The following is a 22,499-nucleotide window of genomic DNA, read 5'->3' as shown; positions in this document are numbered from 1 at the left end:
GCCGTGTGGCTAGGGCCTCCCGTCGGGTAGGCCAGTCGCCTAGTGCAAGTCGTTCGAGTTGACGCCACTTCGGCGACTGGCGTGTCGATGGGGATGAAGTGATGATGATAAGGACAACACAACACCCAGTCCCTGAGCGGAAAAAATCTCCGACGCAGCCAGGAATCGAGCCAGGGCCGTTAGGTATGACATTCCGTCGCGCTGACCACTTTTATTTTTCATTTTGTTCGGTATTGTTCGTTGCGTTTGGTGTGGGCGGACGTCACAAGACAACCGTTCAAGTTGATCGTTGATCACTTTACTCAGTTTTTTTTATTACAGAGGGTCAGCAGCCCTCTGACTGAACATGCTGAGCTACCGTGTCGATAAGACTCAGCTACCATAGCAACAGCGAATGACGGCAATCGACAACGTCCAATTACGCTGGGGTACTCACAACAAGTGACGTCATGCCACTGCGCGGAAACACGCATAAACGGAATTTTACTGCAGTCAGTAGTGAGCTAGGCTGTGAGTCGAACACTCAAAGAAGCTACGATCCCACTTGAAAATGTCCTCCACAGATGGGGACGAAACCATGGGTTTAAATGTGAAATCCATTCGGCCACGCCATTATAGCCCGGAACATTAAATTAATTGTGACATTTCCTGCAGAGAAAATTTACATTTTACAGCCTACAGATTATTATCAGAATCTAAAACAAATTTCTTCTGAGCAAACGCCTGGGAATAGCACACGCCCATGGTTAATACGCCAGATTATACCACCGTAATACACACGAGAGGTAGTCATAAAATTTAAATTATACCTCGAAAAATAAAGTTACATGATCAATTTTCTTGTTTTCTGTAGGTATACGTCTATATTTTGAATTTCCCCCAGTACAGTACCGTAGTGTGCCACTAGAGAAGCCATAGCAAAGTAATAGTAGAGTCAGAGTAGAGTATCGTGTCATAATTCGTTTTCCGCAACAGCGGAAATGTTGCAGCTGTGTCAGGCCAGGCTAGACGAATCAGAAGTCTTTTTAATTGGCCGACAAAGATGAAAGAGTACATTGCTGCCGAAAACGAATTATGGCAGCATACTCTAGTTTATCAATGGGCTGCACACTTCGTTTTGGCTCCTGAAGCGGCATGCTATGGTACTATAGGGGGGGGATTTCAGTGTGCTCCAGAACTGCAGACATGCACCTGCAAACAACCACACAAATAACTGAATAACTACAAATTTCTAGACGATAAATAAAAGCTTATGAAAAAAAATGGTTCAAATGGCTCTGAGCACTATGGGACTCAACTGCTGTGGTCATAAGTCCCCTAGAACTTAGAACTACTTAAACCTAACTAACCTAAGGACATCACACACATCCATGCCCGAGGCAGGATTCGAACCTGCGACCGCAGCGGTCGTGCGGTTCCAGACTGTAGCGCCTTTAACCGCTCGGCCACTCCGGCAGGCTAAAAGCTTATGATTAGCCCTGGTAAGTTCTAAGTAACTCATATCCGTAGACATAAAAACTTATACTATTTGTTTTTCCTTAGCTCTTGCCGAGGGCTGTGTCAACACCCGCAGTAAAGAAAGAATATTAAAACACTGTACTTGATAGTTCCTAAAGGATTTCTTCGCACACTCACAATTATATTTAAAATAAAACATGAGGTTTTGGCAGTAGAACTAGACTGCGTTTGCCACTTTGCTTTTACACGATAATCTTCTAGGATGAAGACAATAAAGCAGCAAAGTGTACAAGTTCCGCGCATAAACGTCTACTTCCACATCACCCGATATCCTTACATCATAATTTTGTGGTACACACTACCCATTTTCCCGACAATGCATCAGACTCCAACACTGATACTTGCCTGAGCTGGTCACAATTTTTTAAACGCACCACTTAGAAATCTAAGTTAACATCTCCATCAGTACTGTAGGAAGTGAGTTAAACAGCTCCCCCCAGTACAACAATTAACCAACAAGAACAATGGCAGATGGAATATGACTCCTACCTGATCAAGAGTTTCTCCCTTCCACATTATATAGACTGCCTTCTCCATTACCTTTTGACGAACAATCAGCTGAGGCCACATGCTCACAATCTTTTCTGTCTCGAATCGAGCAAGGTGGCATAGTGATTAAGACACAGGTAGGGGGTTCCAATATAGATTTAGTTTTTCCATGATTTTCCTGAATCAGTTAAGGTGAATGTCAAGATGGTTTCTTTGTAAATGACACAGTCGGTTGCCTCCCCCATTCCTTGTCCATTCAAAACCTGTCCTTCATACCTAATAAACTCCTCTTCGATGCGACGTTAAATCCTAACCCTCCTACTCCTCTGCCTTGGTGATTCTTCGTCATCTGCCACGGTCACTAATAGATTCAGAAACATTTTTAATCCAGCTGACTTTCTTCAGCCAGAAGCTGCCACCTAAGTGCAGGCAGATCCAGACGATAACGGAAGAGAAATTTTTCGAAGTTTCCTGCTGTATGTGCACCATCAGCTGAGAACGCTGTTATAATATTTTTTTTTAATTGCCATACTTTACAGGAGATACTCGAGGGGCGCGAAAGATGCTGGAGGAGAGATGTGTTACCATCAGACCATCTCAGGAACTCTCAGAAGGATGACTCAGCACAGATAATTTGTCATCTAGGTTAACAGATCACTGTTTGATGGAACCAAGAGACTTTACAGCCAGCTTCCATTAACTTTCGCAATGTTACAGAGACTGGCTTCTACATACTGGCCTCCGACTGCAGGGTGTACTTATGCAAGAGATCAGCACACCAGATAAGAAGGTGCAGTGCTGTTGACTAATTTAGTCGTTGTCCTTCTAGATAAATCAGCAGCTGAGCAGTGACCTCTGGATGCCGACTGAAGATTCCGACATTTTTGTAATTATGTGCTCATGAAATGACTAACGATGTGTGTCGCTCGAATGATCATGCCCATATTAATCGTGTATTAACTACAGCACACATAAATAACACAGGAACTTCAAATTTTTTCTAGGAAAAGAAACATTTTCATCCGCCAACATTGTAGTCAAGTGGAACTATTATAAAACCTGTTGGGGAGTGTTGTTTAACCATAGGAGCTCTAATATACAGACTCATACAGTCACGGCAATGTCTTCAGTAGCAGCCAACACCACAGTATTGACAAGTCTACCCGACAATGTAGACTAGGAGACTGCAGAAACTGAGCGTTACGTACGTAGCTGATAAATTACATACCACCTGCGTGATACTTTCAGAGCACGCGATTACATTTCTTCTGAATGCAGATAGACTGTGTTGATGTTCTCATTCTTTGATTGCTTAACAGCAAATGTCGGTAGTCTGAGTGCATAACAGACACTGGTCTTTCTCGAACGAGCTTCTTACGGAAAAAAATATTGTCGTAGTATAGGAACAACATAAGAACAAAATTTTAATCGCCTTGCCACCACCGTCTGAGTTTATGAAGCAAGATTGTGTTACGCTAAAGACTTACAACTCTTATTCTGTAGGGGTAAGATTGGAATCTCCGTTCAGTCATCTAGATTAATGTTTTTAGTTATGCCTAATGAATCACTTAAAGCGAACGCTGGGATGATTCCTTAAAAATTGCTGCGGTTAGTTTTCTGCCTCGTTCTTGCTCAAATCGAGCTTGCACTCTATCAGTAATTTAATGATCGTATGGCACTAATGGCCGGGAGTTCCCACCATGTTCGGCTGCCGAGTTGCAAGTCTTCAGCCGACGCCACATTAGGTGACGTGCCGGTCGGTAATTATGAGATGGTGATAAGGACAGCACAACAGTCCCCGAATGGAGAAAAACCGCAGTACGGCCGGGAATCGAACCCGGGCCCACTGCATGACAGTCAGATGCGCTGACCACTCAGCTAAGGAGGAATGTCCAAGGGAGAGAATTGTTGGAGAGTTCGGTGCGAAACACAGAGGAGACTGGTGGAGCCACGAAGTATTCTCTTTGCCACTCTATAGATCGCAACACGTAGCTGCTTTCTATCTCTCTCTCCATCCAAATTTGTTTCCGAGACTTTTGGAATATTAGGTTCGTGAATCAGAGGATCAGTAGGTCCTTCTGGAGGAGTAATTTGCTCAGGCCTCATACAGATTGATGGCGGAGTGATGAGAACATGAGGCCGGCCGCTGGTGGCCGAGCGGTTCTAGGCGCTTCAGTCTGGAACCGCGCGACCGCTACGGTCGCAGGTTCGAATCCTGCCTCGGGCATGGATGTGTGTGATGTCCTTAGGTTAGTTAGTTTTAAGTAGTTCTAAGTTCTAGGGGACTGATGACCTGAGATGTTAAGTCCCATAGTGCTCAGAGCCATTTGAACCATTTTGAGAACATGAGGACACATCATGCAACCGCCGTCTTTCACAATATTCTTGTCCCGTCGAACTGTCTGTTCGAGACAGTAGTACAGTATGCTCAATCTGGTCTTGCTAGTAGATAGTATGAGTGACTAACGAGAATTTGAGGACGCATCATTCAGCCACCTTCTTTTAAACACTCTAGCACAATCCAGGTGCCTCTCCTGCATTGTGAGATCTCAGTCACATTGGTCAGAGAGCAAATAGGTACTGCTGGAAGATTTTATAGTAGTGCGGATTGATCAGTTCTTGTGGGTTGGGTTGTTTTTGGAGGAGGAGACCAGACACGAGGCCATCGGTCTCATCAGATTAGGGAAGGACGAGGAAGGAAGTCGGCCGAGCCCTTTCAAAGGAACTATCCCACCATTTGCCCGGAGCGATTTAGGAAAATCACGGGAAACCTAAATCAGGATGGCCGGACCCAGGATCAGTTCTTGTGTCTTCCGAGTGTACAGAATGACAGCAGGCTAATGAGAACTTCAGGATGAGCCACGCAGCCACCTCCTCGAGATGTTTGCATCTCATACAATCTGGTTCGAAGAAACGTAGAGGCTCCTGAAGCGCTGTACAGTAGCACAGTATCCTCTTCTAGTGTACAGGTTGATGATAGGATGATGAGAACTTGAAGCAGCATTACACAGCCAACTTCTGACTTTGGCAACACTTAAGCCTTCTCCAACTGTCTCTCCTAGATTTTGGGACTTTGAACTATGAGCCAGAGGAGAATTAGGCACTTCGGATGATTGTATGGTAGTAAAACAGTAATGTGTTTTGTATGTTCCAAAAATACATGTTGGGATGAGAACTTGGAGACGGAGCATGAAGCTGCCTTCTTCTCTAGCTCTGTTCAGCTACCTCTCTGAGATTTTGGGACCGCGTAGAAGTGAAATATGTGCTCCTGAAGGATTCTGCGGTACCACAGAATGCTCAGCCCTTGTATTTTCCAAGTGTACAGGTTTGAGGCCTGACGGGCGCCTGTTTGTGTGGTGCGCAGGGTCCTGGAGACAAGTGCGGCGGTCCCTACGAGCTGCACGGCAAGTGCGGCGACGGCATGGACTGCCGGTGCGGCGTGTGCAGCGGCTGCTCCATGCAGAGCCTCGAGTGCTTCTTCTTCGAGGGCGCAGCGCCCAACTCCTGCTAGTCGGCCGCCGTCCCGGACACCGCTCCCAGTATTACGCGTCGGACCTCACACGGACACGCCACCACGCTGCACGCCTCTATTTATTCGTTTCGCCTACGTGTCACTGATTGTACCTGTACTGAGCAAATATGTTTGTGCCGTATTATTTGACTACCTCCGTAAGAAAAATATTAAATTTTTTTTGCTTTCCTGCCAATGCAATATTATTTTACATTCATTCCGTCTTGTTTATATTTTGTTAAAAAGACTTATGTATCACATTGATACTTTCGGTCTCTTCTGTGATATATTTGCACAATAAAAATTATTTGCTACACGTTCACTAATAAGTCTTTTTTGTTTAGATTAATACATCTCTTTCTGTCTACCTATTTCCCTTAATCACCGGAGGAAACGCTTCCTGATGAACATAATACACATGGATGAGACAAGGCACACAAATCTGCTGTAATCTGACTACGAAACAGCCAGTGTTGTTACAATGCCCTGGTGTGTATGATGCACGATAGAGCCATGACCTGGTAACTTTGATCAATTAAGAGCGAAAATAGCACTTAAATTAAGGACAGTCGAATTATATACAAAAAGTCGGGCAAGTACGTGTACGACTCGCGCACTCTGAGGTTTCTGCACTAACTTATTCTTCAATCTTTATACACTACTGGCCATTAAAATTGCTACACCAAGAAGAAATGCAGATGATAACGGGCATTCATTGGACAAATATATTATACTAGAAACGACATGTGATTACATTTTCACGCAAAAAAATGGTTCAAATGGCTCTGAGCACTATGGGACTTAACTTCTGTGGTCATCAGTCCCCTAGAACTTAGAACTACTTAAACCTAACTAACCTAAAGACATCACACACATCCATGCCCGAGGCAGGATTCGAACCTGCGACCGTAGCAGTCCCGCGGTTCCGGACTGCGCGCCTAGAACCACTAGACCACCGCGGCCGGCACATTTTCACGAAATTTGGGTGCATAGATACTGAGAAATCAGTACCCAGAACAACCACCTCTGGCCGAAATAACGGCCTTGATACGCCTGGGCATTGAGTCAAACAGAGCTTGGATGGCGTGTACAGGTACAGCAGCCCATGCAGCTTCAACACGATACTACAGTTCATCAAGAGTAGTGACTGGCGTATTGTTACGAGCGAGTTGCTCGGCCACCATTGACCAGGCGTTTTCAGTTGGTGAGAGATCTGAAGAATGTGCTGGCCAGGGCAGCAGTCGAACATTTTCTGTATCCAACAGATAAGCCCGTACAGGACCTGCAACATGCGTTCGTGCATTATCCTGCTGAAATGTAGGGTTTCGCAGGGATAGAATGAAGGGTAGAGCCACGGCTCGTAACAAATCTTAAATGTAACGTCCACTGTTCAAAGTGCCGTCAATGCGAACAAGAGCTGACCGAAACGTGTAACCAATGGCACCCCATACCATCATGCTGGGTGATACGCCAGTATGGCGATGACGAATACACGCTTCCAATGTGCGCTCACCGCGATGTCGCGAAATACGGATGCGACCATCATGATGCTGTAAAGAGAACCTGGATTAATCCGAAAAAATGACGTTTTGCCATTCGCGCATCCAGGTTCGTCGTTGAGTACACCATCGCAAGCGCTCCTGTCTGTGGTGCAACGTCAAGGCTAACCGCAGCCATGGTCTCCGAGCTGATACTCCATGCTGCTGCAAACTGTTCGTGCAGATGGTTGTTGTCTTGGAAACGTCTCTATCTGTTGACTCAGGGATCGAGACGTGGCTGCACTATCCGTTACAGCCATGCGGATAAGATGCTTGTCAACTCGACTGCTAGTGATACGAGGCTGTTGGGATCCAGCACGGCGTTCCGTATTACCCTCCTGAACCCACCGATTCCGTATTCTGCTAACAGTCATGGGATCTCGACCAACGGGAGCAGCAATGTCGCGATGCGATAAACCGTAATCGCGATAGGCTACAATCCGACCTTTATCAAAGTTGGAAACGTGATGATTCGCATTTCTCCTCCTTACACGAGGCACCACAACAACGTTTCACCAGGCAATGCCGGTCAACTGCTGTTTGTGTATGAGAAATCGGTAGGAAACTTTCCTCATGTCAGCACGTTGTAGGTGTCGCCACCGGCGCCAACCTTGTGTGAATGCTCTGAAAAGCTAATCATTTGCGTATCACAGCATCTTCTTCTTGTCGGTTAAATTTCGCGTCTGTTGTACGTCATCTTCGTGGTGTAGCAATTTTAATGGCCAGTAGTGTATATAGAAGGTAATGTCCAGACTGAGCGACTCCCTCACTGACTCATCATGGCACGTCCCAAACCACTAAGGATAGAAACTTGAAATTTGCGGAAGGTGTTCATTTCATACTGTGGGCGTCTTTAAGTAGAGATTTTTTGATTCAATCTCTATGGGAGTGAACAGGGGATGAGAGGCTTTCTGAAGGTACGTTGCCACTAAGGCAGTTTTGAATCCAGAACTACGAAAATTGGTATTTGGCTTTTCGGTCAGAAATAAAAAAGTCTACGTACTTCAGCATTTTTGGAAATTCGGCCATTAAGGAAGTTCAATAGATGATGACAAGTTTTATGAAAATCTTTCATTATGAAATTATTTTAAGGGTAAATCTATGAAAATGCGAATTTGGTTTTTCGATTAGAACTTTAGAAAATGCTGTTTCATTGTTTTTAGAAATTCAACTCTTACGGGCGTGAAATAGGGAATGAAAGTCTTCATGAAAATATTTAATTACGAAAAAAATTGGTATTTAGCTTCTCAGTCACAAACGAAAAAACTTCATGGTTCCCTGTTTTTGGAAATTTAACCCTTAAGTGGGTGAGGGTGTATCATCGCCCAGTCTAAACCGCTAAGGATAGAAACTTGAAATTTCGAAAGGGTGTGCAGTTTATAGTGTAGGCTTCGTTTACGGGGGGGGGGGGGGGGGGCGTGAATTGCTCGAAATTTAATTCAAAAGGTAGTGAAGAGATGAAACATATCTGGAAACATATCGCTACTACGGGAATTTTGAAGCTAGAACTACGGAAACCGGCATTTGGTTGTTCAGTTGGAAATAATAAAAATACTTGTTAAAGCATTTTTGGAAATTCAACCACTAAGTGGATAAAATGGTGGCTGAAATTTTTAAAAAATAAGCTATTATCAAAGAACTACTGAAGCATTTCTAAATTACATATATGCAAATTGGTATTTGTCTTCTCGATTATAAATAAAAAAATATGTATTTCAGCGTTTTTGGCACTTCAACCCCAAAAGGAATGAAACAGGGGATGAAATGTTTTAAGAAATTATTTCATTATGAAATCATTTTCTAAGATAAATCTATGAAAATTTGTATTCTGTTTCTCTGTTAGAAATACTCGTTTCACTCTTCCTGGAATTTCAACCCCTAAGATGTGAAGTAGAGGATGAAGATTTTTAAGGAAATATCTCGTTATATTAAAAAAAAATTAAAGCTAACTCTACGAGAATTGGTGTTTCAGTCCTAGGTTAAATATAAACAAATATGTGTTAGGGGATGAAAGTTTCTTTGGAAGTATCACCACAAGAACGAAAGCTGCATGCTTAACATAAGCATTGGACTCTAACAATTGAAACCTCCCCTTGGAAAAATTTTTGAATGATTGTGCTGATAAACCCCTTACATTATTTGATTTTCAAACAGCTGAGCAAAACTGAACGTACTCAGACATTTCTCTCTTTACTTATTCTGATCATCACTAAACTGACACACAATATTTTTAACGCAACGCAATCTGACTTTCAATAATCCCTACAAAAGAATGGCCCTGTCTAACAATAACCTATACCTTTCCTGAATCACTTACCTCACAAAATCTTCGTTACTCGAACTACTGCAATACAGCGAGCGCCAATACTGCCAGCTAAATAAAAGATTCTAACTACTGAAGGCACTCACTACTGCTGATAGGCAAAGTTAGCAAATGAAAGATTTCGATAGAGAACAAACAATGTATTTACCTTAATAGTGTTCAAAAGTCATTATATATATATCAGTTCATGACGTTCAGTCTTACAAATTTAGTCTCTGACGGACACACGTCCAGATCATCCGCTCTCAAAACTCTGCCATCTCTCTCCCCACATCCACCACTGCTGGCGGCTCACCTCCAACTGCGCAACGCTACGCGCTGTTTACATCCAACTGCCCAGCACTACAGTAGCGAATATTACAACAATGCCAACCAGCCACAGTCTGCACACAGCACAGTCAGTGATTTTCATAAAGAGCGCTGCGTGGCTTTACCAACATAAAAACCTAAATAGCCTACTTACACAATCAAAATCGCTTTTTACTCACAAATACATTCGGGAAAGACCGTGCTTCTGTGACCTTAATTAGCATGAAAAGTTTATGTTGCAATTTGTGACTAACATAAAAAATCGATTAAAGAAAGACAAAAAGAAATCTGTGTAAACAATACAGTCTACGAGATCGAAGTTACGGGCAATAAGTTAGTTATATATGTACAAGATGAATCAGCTGCGTCTAGCGATGTCGTATTATACAGCCTAGATTGTTATATCTGACCTTCAAAAACTACGCACGCGATTTTCATATTCTCTCGCTCGCTACGGCAAACTATTATTCCTACAGAAAAAAATGAGCAAGACCTTTTCTTGGGAAATTTAATGTAGGTAAATTTTGTACGGGGTTACGTTTCTCTAGATTCCGTAGTTCTCGAGTTATTCAAGAAAAACGTACAAAACTGATCTTCAAACGCACCCCTCACTCCCATAACCAGCCCCCAACTCTCAGCATTTCTAGTATGTTGTTTATGGCTTACCTTTTTACCACTGTACAAAAATTCGTGACTCCACGAATCATTCCCCCACATTTGACCTTCTGTTGTGTTCACTGGCTGGCCTTATTGCGTCAGCGGCTTAGTCGAACACTTAAAAATTATAAAATTCTACTATGTTGTTTATGGCATAGCTTCCTACCTCTATACAAAAATTCGTGACTGCACGAATTATTCCCCCACATTCGACCTTTTGTTTTCTTTACTGACTGGCCTTATTGCGGCAGCGGCTTAGTCGAGCACTTAAAAATTATAAAATTCACATCTGTGTAAATTTTAACTAACAATGAAAAGTTTTAACAGCATGAAATAAACTGGTGCATCGTTGTATAAATAAACAGTTACATAGTTGTATTCATCAGGTCTTGTGACTGCGAAACTACTACGCTTGTAAGGGTTTAAGTTTGGATCGAACTATCAGCCTAATTATTTTAGGGCAATCTTTAGAAAAGTCGTTTTCTTTCGTTACCCTCATGGGCTTTTAGATTAACATGTTAACAAAATAGGAGACTATGCTGGTCGTGGTGTAATAACCCTGGCAGTAGATTCCGAGAAAGGTCGAATATCGGGAATAGTTCCTGTGGACGAAAATTATTGTGCAGTGGTCGGAGGGAGCGTGACGAATAACGTATTATAAATGCTGACTGGTGAAACAGTTGATTCACCCCGTAGATACTGATGAGTGAGTTTCCAAGAGAGTGTAACGTAAATGGCCGTGTCTTTTGATTTCATGGTCTTTGAAGCATAAACTTGTTACACTGCGAAGGGATCATACACCTTAGTATTTGACACAAATTTTAACCCGATATTTCCACCCATTTCTGACAAAAAGGGGTCTTGAATGATGGACAGACAGACAGGCTGACAGACAGAAGAACAACGGGGACCCGTTTCTACCGACTGAGGCACGGAATCCTAAGAGCGAAGTGATGCCAAAGCAGCAAGTGCATATTGTGTCAATAGCTATGAAATGTAAGAAGTAACGTGTATCAACGAAGAGGAGTTTTATTATCACCACAAAACAGAAACAAGAGTAACTGCAGGTGTGTCCCAGGGCAGCGTAATAGGTCCTCTGCTTTTTACGATTTACATAAACGATCTGGTTGATGGTATTGACAGCGGCGTTAGACTGTTTGCCGATGATGCTGTAGTCTACAGGAATGTAGTATCATGCGAAAGTTGTGTACAAATCAATGAGGATTTGCAGAAAATAAATGCGTGGTGTAATGACTGGCAATTATCTCTCAATATTAGTAAATGTAACCTACTGCGTATAACAAGGCGAAAATTCGCATTAATGTATGAGTACAAAATAAATGATCAGTCTTTGAAAGCGGCAACATCAGTCAAATAGTTGGGTGTGACTATTCGAAATGATCTCAAATGGAATGATCAGATTGCACAAATAACGGGTAAGGCGAACTCTAGATTGCGGTTTATTGGTAGAATCCTGAAGCGATGTAGTCCTTCAACAAAGGAAATAGCTTCGTCCAATCTTAGAGTATTGTTCGTCTGAATGGAACCCTTACCAGTTGGGTCTGATTCAAGAGATTGAGAGGGTCCAAAGAAGAGCGGCAAGATTCGTGACTGGTACTTTTAGCCATCGCGAGAGCGTTACAAATCTCATAGAAAGTATGAAGTGGGACACACTTGCAGATAGACGACGCGCTAAACAGAAGGGGCTGCTCACTAAATTCAGAAATTCAATCTTCGTCGAGGATGTAGAGCATATATTATTGCCACCAACTTTCAAATCGAGTAATAATCATCATTCAAAGATAAGGGAAATAAGAGCTCGTACTGAGGCGTTCCGACAGTCGTTTTTCCCTCGTGCGATCCGCCAATGGAACAGAGGAGGGAAATATGACTTTGGCGCGAATTGTGCCCTCCGCCACAGACCGATTAGTGGATAGCGGAGTATATATGTAGATGCAGATGTAGAAACATTGGAAATGTCATCGACACGATGTTTTTAGAGGAAGAAAATGATAGCTATAAATTTTACACAAGGTGGGTCAGGAGAATCAAGGTGGACAGGCCCAATGACGACAGTAGTAGCAGGAAAATCCTAGCTCTTTCACAGACAGCCATGTGGAGGAGCAGTCATACGTAGTAAAGAATAGATGTCATGTTATGTAATGTTACGTTAACCGGGGACCTAGAAACGACTGAGAGGCTGCGTCCCCGCCGCAGCCGCCGTGGTCAGCCACCCCACGACGACTACCGCAGTCCACTTCACCCCTCCGCCACCACACACCGAACCACGGGTTATTGTGCGATTAGGCCCCTCGTGGACCCCCCTGGGAACGTCTCACACCAGACGAGTGCAACCCCGTGGTAGAGTAATGGTGGTTTACACGTACCTGGAGAACTTGTTTGCGCAGCAATCGCCAACATAGTGTAGCTGAGGCGGAATAAGGGGAACCAGCCCGCATTCGCCGAGCCAGATGGAAAACCGCCTAAAAACCATTCACAGACTGGCCGGCTCACCGGATCTCGACAGAAATCCGCCGAGCAGATTCGTGCCGGGGACCGGCGCTCCTTCCAGCCCGGAAAGCCGTGTAAGAATAGAAAGTCACTTAAATAAGAGGAAAATCGAAGTCATGATTCGTCAGAGAAACGTAGTCAACAAAATACACTCATGTAGAGGGTGAAAACAAAAATTCCTCACTTTCTGACTTCACTGCGTGATTGCCTGCATAGCAGTAATATAAACAATTTTTTCACGATATTTCGTTCAGTGCGTATTTTCAGTATGAAAAGTCAATTTGGCAATGCTGTAACCACAACTACGACAAGCGTCTTCATTCTACTATTATCAGAATCTGGGTTCCAAAACAATAGATTAAGTGGTGTAAAACAATGCAGCTGAATGATTGTGTCTTTATGACGCTTATCGTTTAAGGCAACTTACCTACCAGAAGTATGAATTTAACAGCAGAGAATAAGCTAAGCAAAAGTACATCAAAATGAGCATGGGTGGAGTTGATGTATTCAGTTTGAGAGAAGGAGTAACTCAAAAATAGGGAAGCAATGTTGACAACCGACCGAAATGCATGGAGGAGTGTAGTGTGTGTTATAAAACAAGAGTGAATGGGAAAATACCTCTTTAAAATGCAGTATTAGAAACTGTCGTGTACGACTTTGTTCACAGTGGTAAGGAGAGATGGGCTTCAGAGTGGTGCGGCAACTGTCGTCGTACGAAAACTGGACAGGAGCAGAAATGATAGCGAACAAGATAGCACAACAAACAGAAGATTTACTTAACCTGTATTTCTTCAAGCGTACGAAGACCCACTACTAATAGCGCAGCAAGACACAGAGTCCAGCTATCACAATGTCAACAAGGAAGAGGATCACTATGTTAAAGCATGAATGGTGGAGTCAGAGGTGCGACTAGGCGGCGTCTGTATAGTATCCCGTAGCGAAGATGCTCCAAGTGTAAGTGGTCTGCTTGGCTGACGCCTATCTTCCTTTACTGCAAGAGGCCGCTCCTGGTATGGAACTGCTAGAGGTGTGGCCCGGTGGGTGAACACCACTCAGTCTGTCAGATGCTACGTGGCTGCTATTGGTGTCTGACTAAACTTGCAATTCTGTTTCCAACTGCGCGACGCCCATGGTCTAGCAACACGTGATATCACAGAAACAACTATACTCTCGTCTCTGTCTCAGTGTTGAAAAATTGCACGTGTTGTCTACAAAATCTGCTAAAATTACTATACAACATTTAATATGCCGTACACCACATCATACAGACTATCTTTGGCCAAAGAATACAAATGTGCTGACCCCCACAAGCGAACCCTCCATCTCGAGTGTTCCAACCGATTGCTCCATCCACCCTGCTAACATGTAATCGTAGCTGATACTGTGATATTGATAATTGTAAGCTACATAAACTACCTATTATAAACAGATACAGTCAAGACAACAGAATCACACTTCAAGTTTACATGGTTGAAGCCTATTGCCGAATGAAGCGATATCCAAACCTCAGAAATAGTTTCGCAAACATGCCGACGATTATAACTGAAAAAGTGGAAATGGATAAAATTTGTGTGTGTGCGTTTGTATGTGTGTTTTTTTCCCTCTAACGACAGGATTGTGGTTTTGGACATTCATTAAAAGATAGTTGACCAATGCATTAAGTACTATTGCCAGCCCAAAACTTGAATCCTGGAATTTGATTGAGTGGATAGCTGTCCATTGTGCAGTTTTGATTTTGACATCCTCCACCGGAGTAGAAATCATTGGACAGACATTTTTGAATTTATATTAGGGTGTTCAAAATGTGATCAATATTTTCCTCCATCGTTTGGCATGCGATGAATGAAACGTTTACCAGTACTGTAATAATTGCTGAGTGTTGCATATTGTGTATGTAATGTACGTGAAACAATGTAGCAAAAAGTTTGTGGTCAGTTTAGGAGAAAAAAAGAAAAGTTGGCAACACGTCTCACTGCAATTCTGGGGATCCAGGTTCGACTTCCAGTCGGTTCGAACGTTTTATCGGCTCGCGGACTGGGTATTGTGTTGGCTTATTATCATTTCATCATCGACGCGCAAATCGCCGATGTGGCGATCGAACAACCCCAGAAGGCGTCGCCTGGCCAAAAATGACATAGGGTTTTTCTGCTTTTGTGTATTTAATGAATTTTTTTGGAATTTGTGGTAAGATCCTATTGGACTAAACTGCTGAGGTCATCGCTCCATAGGCTTCCATACTATTACTTAATCAACACACACACACCCATGTCCGAGGGAGGACTCGAACCTCCGACAAACATTGCTATCACGAGATAAGTAAATTATTTAGATATTTAAGCAAGACGAAAATTTAATTGTGATGGTGTGCTAATATTCGACTGCCCGAAAAGGAAAGAAAGAAAAATAGTAGCTGAACATGGACTGCGAGAAAGGAAGAAAAGAGAGCTGCTTAATTTCGACGCCAGATTTTGAACTAAAAAATATTTACAAGGTCAGACGAGAACCCTGACCATTGGTTACTAACTAAAGATTAAAACAAGAAATTACAGTAAAGTAGAAAATTAATAAGAAGGATCTTGGATCATTGAAACAACTTTTATGTTGTTGTCATTTTCAAAGGAATTATTGCGCAACGATTGACTGCAATGGGTTAAAGGCATACAACAGAAGACGAATGTGCGGCTTTTCATATGAAATAAGGAAGACAGAGGATCAAACAGGTGAAAAGAGTCAGCCCAGTACAAATCCTTGGTGAAACACAAGGTACTGAATTTAACTGAGGAAAAGAGAAATACAAAACTGCAGTAAATCCAGCAGGCAAAAAGAATATTGACGTTCAGATAATGAAACAGACAGTATGCGCAAAATGGCAAAGAAGGAATGTCTAGAGGGGAAATGAAGAACTGTAGAAGCGTTCTTGTCTGAAAGACAATTACTACCTACAGGAAAAGTAAAGAGACTTTTAGCGAAAACAGAAGTACTTGTACGAAAACTAAGAGATCAAATGGCAAGCCATTACTAAACGAAAAAGGAAATACAAAAAGGTAGAAGATATGTACAGAAGGGCTATACAAAGGAAAAGGACTTGAAGACAATATTCTAGAAAGGAAAGAGGAGGTAGCTAGAGATGAGAGGGGAGGCGTGATACTGCGAGACGAATGTGACAGCGCACTGAAAGACCTAATTCGAATAAAGACCTAATTCGATAAATTGAATTCCTTGGAACAGCCAGGCATGGCAGAACTGTTCCATTTGATATACAATATCTCTGAGACATGTAAGATACTCTTACACATCAAGAAGAATGTAATCACTCCAAGTCTAGAGAAAGTAGTTACTGACAGGTAGGAATATTACAGAACCATCAATTTAACACGTCATGGTTTCAAGACACTGACAGGAATTACTTGCAGAAGAATGGAAAAAACTAGTAGAAGCTGACTTCAGGGAAGATCAGTCAGGGCCTCAGAGAACTGTAGGAACAGAAGAAATATAGAGACTTGAATTAATACTGAAGCTACGACTTATCTGATCTTGCAGAAGCTACGACTTATCTGGTCTTGCAGTTTTTGTACATGGTACACAGTTCGGATTACAGTCGAAGTATTAGTCCTACAGATGAAATGAAGAGTACCTTTCTGTAGGAAATTTCATGTAGTCAAGTTTTTACCGAGGTACGAGGGTCAGTCCAAAAGAAATACACATTTTTAAAAAAAAATCCATCTTTTATTCTACATGTTTGAAAGTTTTACAGTGTCTAAATACATCCTTTAGGAACAATATTTTCATTTCTCTACATAATTTCCATCCCTCTCAACTGCCTTACGCCATCTTGGAACCAGCGCCTTGTAGGGAAGCAGCATACTCACGCCTTATAAAATTCGCATCAGTCTTTCCATTGTGTGCCAGCCTAGTCCGCTGTAACTAGCTCTGGCGTCATAAATATTGCGCAATACTTTAAAATGAAGTAAATAACCTGAAACGTTTCTAGCATGTCAGGAGTAATACAAAATCAGTATGTGTTGGATATCAATTCAATAACTTTAACCATTTTCGAAATTTGGACGTTTTTCTGTAAAAATCATTGGCGCAACAGAAAAGAGCTAGAAACTTAAAAATTTATATTTAGATTCCTTTTTCATAATAATTTAGTAGAAACAGTATTCTGGACCTCACAAATTAAAATTTTTGTTGAAATTCATGATTTTCTGGTTTTATCTTAAAAATTAAGGAAACAAGATAGATTAAGTAGGCGAATAAATAAAGCTAGGATGTTTAAATTTAAGTAGAAGGGAGATCCGCTATAATCATAAAAATGTGAGAAGCTTCAACTGAATAACTATAGCGACAGTGTATCTCCAAAGGGCAAGTTCAGAGCTCGTCTACTGCATGTAGTGTAATTAAATTAATTCTCTCGCCCAAAATATTTGACTTTGCCACGTCAGACTTTTATTATGATTACTTACTTGTTTGCTGATTGCACAATTAAATTGAAAGCTTCATCGGCCATCAGCAAAGGAGGCAATGATTTATTCGACAATTTAAAGTGGTGCATAACTAGCCCAGCGGCTAGTCGGGAGAGCAGATTTGATCAGGCGTTCCCTTAGCCGTCCGCACCGCGGCTTTGTATGTAAGAACGCTGCGCAAGAAAAGGAAGGCCCCAGTTCTCTCCAGACGCTGATTAGCGCACCACCTGTGCCGGGAGTCGTGTCGCGCTGGTATCGTTGATAGAAACAGCCTCGGATGCAGTAATAAGTTACTCGGGATACGCGTAACCATGAAATCGTTTTCGAGTGAAGTGTTAATTTTGGGATGACTTTAATGACCTATCTTCAGTTTGCGTATGTTGTATTTTCACGTGCCGCCGCAGGACAGACATTCTACCATTATTTAGCGTGGCGTTTGATGAACATTATCATCAAATTATGGCGAGCATTCACTTAAACATTTAATTTGAACAGTTATAGTTGCATCAGCGCATTAGACTCTGAACTGCTCTGGTAGTTGGATTGTGTGGATTCTTTTTCGTCTGTGACTTTCAGAATATAGTGCACATTTTAGAGAGAATGGTTTTTGATTATGAATCCCAGACAATCTCCTAATTCCTCAGAGCTATAAGCTGTAGCTATAAATGTATTTCTCAGATGAAGTGGGCGCTAGGAATTCTAATTACAGGCTTCACGTTTTGCTAATCACTTTCTGGTTGACAATATTGTAGTTAGAGAGCCAGTGTTGAAAACGGCAAACAACAGCATTAAATAAATAATGGGAACATTAACAATTATTCCACCCGCCGCCCCACAGCCTGTACACCCGCACAGTAAAATTCTGGACCAATCTGTTGGAGCCACTGTTTGGCAGCGTGCACAAGGGAGTCATCATCTTCAAATCTTGTTCCACAAAGAGAGTCTTTCAGTTTCCCAAAGAGATGATAGTCACATGGAGCCAGGTCAGGACTGTAAGGCGGGTGTTTCAGTGTTGTCCATCCGAGTTTTGTGATCGCTTCCATGGTTTTTTGACTGACATGTGGCCGTGCCTTGTCGTGCAACAGCAAAACATCCTGCTTTTGCCGATGTGGTCGAACACGACTCAGTCGAGCATCAGAATTTACGGTGGCTCCACTTGGCATGATGTCCACAAGCAAGAGTCCTTCGCAATCGAAAACCACCGTAGCCATAACTTTTCCAGCAGAAGATGTCACAATTCTTCCAAGAAATTCATCTCCACCATTCTCGTACTGGTCCAAAAGTTCGCTGCATACCGTTTTTCTTGTTTCTTTGTGAGTCACTGTCAACATCCTGGGAACCCAACTGGCACAAACCTTTTTTAACGCCAACACTTTCAGTATTCTGCAAACACTTCCTTCCCCTATCCCAACGTAGAGTGACAATTCGTTCACTGTGATGCGTCTATCAGCAGTCAACAATTCGTTAACTCTCTGCACATTGTGTGCAGTACAAGGCCTGCCGCTGCGAGGAAAATCCTCAATATTGCTGTGCCCGCTTTCATCACGTAACCTGCCTGCCCCCCGACTAACTGTACTGCGATCGACAGCAGCATCTCCATACACCTTTTTCAACCTCTTGTGGATGTTGCCCACTGTCTCGTTTTCACAGCACAATAATTCTATGACAGCACGTTGCTTCTGACGAACGTCAAGTGTAGCGGCCACCTTGAAGACATGCTGTGACGGCGCCACTCACGGGTACAGGTTAAACCAAGTTTGAAAACAAGCGGGAAGGATGTATCTACACACTGTAAAACTATCACACATGCAGAATGAAAACTGTATTTTTACAAAAATAGTGTGCATTTCTTTTGGAGTGACCCTCGTATGTTTTCGCTGGAGGCCACGGTTTTAACTTTATTCAAGAAAAATGCATTTGGAGATCACTTTTGCCAGTTGCTCTTGAATAATTCGAAAACTATGGCCTCTAGCGAAACGTATCCCAGTGCAAAATTTAACTACATTAAATTTCCTAGAGAAAAGTCATGTTCTTTTTTTCTGTGGGGCTAATAGATCGCAGATAACGAGCGAGAGATATGAAAATCTTGTGTGGGGTATTTGAAGGGCTTATATGGAGAAAACTCTTTACATCATAGACTTGACTGTATTCTCTGAAATTATGATGAGAACAAGGAGAAAATGCAGCGAGTGAATGAATATCTACAACTTGTCCAGAAACAAGGCTGCAGTTATAACAGTCGACGAACGTGCCTGCCCACATGTTGCCAAGGTTGTTTCGACTGCGCTGCAGAAGTTTCGTTGGTTGGTCCTTACACATTCTCCATACCTCCCCACACGATATCCATATTTTTGGGGCCCTGAAGAAAGACAATCGCGACTGCCGATTTGCTTCATATGAAGAAGTGGACGCCTGGGTACAATCATAGTACTGCAAGCAGTCGCAAAAGTTTTCCGATGAAGGCACTGACCATCTTGTTTCACAGTGGGATGAATGTGTTAATAGTTATGGAAATCATTACTGAAACTTTAAACGGTTTTCTCACTTTTTTCCCATCTGACTCGTTTTCATTTGACGCCCCTTATATCTAAACGATTCCGTCTGATAGTTTCAACGAAAGAACCTTATCTGTGAGAAACAGCGCAGGTCGTAGTCCAACAATGGCGGCACAGAAACCTATCATAGTAATTATAATTCTGGTTAAATAATGCCATTGTAGGTTTCCTCTTGAAAGTAAGAAGGTACGGTAATGATCCTTCTTTGTTAAAGCATTAGTGGTCGACGAGGGAGAACAAAAGTTATCCGTACGGAACGCCGTGGTGTTTACTAAGGCGACTGTGTGTAATGACCACTTGGAAGCCCTGTCTGGACTTTGCAGTTTTTGTACATGGTACACAGTTCGGATTATGTGCTCAATGTTGAAAGCAGTTGACTCGTTAAACTTGTCCTTTCACAGTCACTGCTCTCGTATTCCTGCACGATACATTAGTTAATGATACGAGGCACATTGTCACTGGCCGGCCAAAGTGGCCGTGCGGTTAAAGGCGCTGCAGTCTGGAACCGCAAGACCGCTACGGTCGCAGGTTCGAATCCTGCCTCGGGCATGGATGTTTGTGATGTCCTTAGGTTAGTTAGGTTTAACTAGTTCTAAGTTCTAGGGGACTAATGACCTCAGTAGTTGAGTCCCATAGTGCTCAGAGCCATTTGAACATTGTCACTGGTACACAGTTCCTTCGCTAAACCTGTCTGTGTACAGTCACTTTTTTCCTATCACTCCATGGAACACAAATTTGCGATAAGAGGCACCTCGACACCTTAGAATATTAGCCTGGAGTCAGTGTTGTGCTCCGTAAACAGTCCCATTAATAGATGTGTCTCGTCTCAATACCCCTGTTGTACGTTTTATATCATTTCATGGAAGACTGATCAACAACGCATAATATGTCAATACACTTTATCCGTTATTTTTACAGTTTACATTAAAAATTTTACTGTTTATTTGGAAACGATTATAAATCGTGATCCATGTCCGCGCACCGGCCAACAACAATTTTTGCAGAGCTGCCATTCATTGTGGTGTATTTGGCACCAGACGTTCGAGAAATGTATATTTTTTCGGAGTTCTTGAGAGACATGCTATACATCTAGAGCTCTCTGTAAAATAATCTGAATACTTCAGCAGAATTTCGCGAAGAAAACAGCACTACTAGGTAAAATTTTAACCTTGTAAAATAATTATTTCCCAATTTGCGAAAAAAGTTGTGATCACAATTCTGAATAGCTCCCCGAGAGTTTGGCAGAAAACTTTAATGAAATTGTTTCGCAGATAATAGTTTATGAGAAAATTGCAAGAATGAGGGACACGCTTTTACTGCATAAAAAAATAAATTCGTACAACAGTTCTGATCGAAGTTGTGCATAGCACCCCAAGACTTCTATCGAAACGTGTCAGTTAAACCCTTACTCAGACTCGTAGATCTTTGCCTTTACATTGCAGGGCGGTCCGACCACCAACTGGTTAGCCATCTCCACAAGATTGCATAATATTTCCTTGTTTAATTTAAGTAAGCCACTTAGAGTAAAAGTGTGGTAGGAGTAGATTTTGCAGCGTTTTTAATGATAATGGTAACGGAAATTTAATTTGCAACGCTAAGCGTTGTGAAAACTGAAGTACTGTGGAGATGGTACGGTAAGAATTCACGGTGTTCGTTGAATTTATTTATTGGAGGCAGCGAAAACTTATTTTCACTTTCGGAAGATGATCATGAATATTTATTAACAGAAGAATATCATGGAATTCTGTTAAAACAAAAGGCGAAGGTGCAGATGACATATTTTCAAAGCTTATTCGTAAAGAAGTAGGTATCGATCACAGAACGTGTTTTTAGTTAAGTAAGAAGGATGTAAGGAGTATAAGCAACAATACTACTCAAGCTCGTTTACTTTTTGTGAAATTCTGCTGTACTATCTATATTTTGTACAGAGAACACTATTACTACAGCAAATCTATGAAGAACACTGAAAGAAATGTGTATTATTCGAAATTCGGGTGCCAACTTTACCAGTAGTGAAAATGGGTCCCACACTATTGAGATTATCTCCGAAATGACACTGAGGGGAAAAAATTGCAACACCATAAAAATAATTAATGTAGAATACTGAACTTTCGGAATGCATTTGTCTAGGTAACATATTTAAGTGACTAACGTATCAAGATCACAGGTTAATGCAAGATCGAGACAAGCGAATATAAATGGGAAATTCTGGGACATCAATAACCGGTGTAGCCGCCAGAATGATGAATGCAAGCACGGAAGCGTGCATGCATTGTGTTGTACAGGTATCAGATGTCAGTTTGTGCGATGGAGTTCCATACCTGTTTAATCGGTCAGTCAGTAGAGGGACGGTTAATGCTGGTTGCGGATGACGCTTGGAGTTGTCGTAAGATGATGTTCCATATGTGCCCGATTGGAGACATATTTGGTGATAGAGGAGACGAAGGCAACATGTCGACACTCTGCAAAGCACTTTAGGTTACAACAGCGGTATGTGGGTGCGCGTTATCCTGTTGGAACCCCCCCCCCCCCCCCCCTTGAAATGCTGTTCATGAATGGCAGCGCAAATAAATGAATCACCAGACTGAGGTACGAATTTGCAATCAGGGTGCGCGGGATGGC

The 22,499-nt window shown here is 42.2% G+C and overlaps 1 protein-coding gene across 1 annotated transcript in view; it reads left to right on the top strand.

Moving 5' to 3' along the window:
• The window catches only part of LOC124795359 (neuroparsin-A), a 150,488-nt gene extending 144,648 nt beyond the window's left edge, over positions 1-5,840 (top strand). The window contains exon 5 of the mRNA XM_047259353.1: positions 5,372-5,840. Coding sequence (XP_047115309.1) covers positions 5,372-5,518 — 147 coding nt within the window. The 3' untranslated portion in view covers positions 5,519-5,840. The remainder of the gene's footprint in view (positions 1-5,371) is intronic.
• Positions 5,841-22,499: the final 16,659 nt, after the last annotated feature.

Source organism: Schistocerca piceifrons, chromosome 4 (assembly GCF_021461385.2).
Source record: "Schistocerca piceifrons isolate TAMUIC-IGC-003096 chromosome 4, iqSchPice1.1, whole genome shotgun sequence".
In the NCBI taxonomy this organism is placed as follows: Eukaryota; Metazoa; Arthropoda; class Insecta; order Orthoptera; family Acrididae; genus Schistocerca; species Schistocerca piceifrons.
The sequence above is the reverse complement of the archived record's forward strand: the minus strand, read 5'-3'. Positions and strand labels throughout refer to the sequence as shown.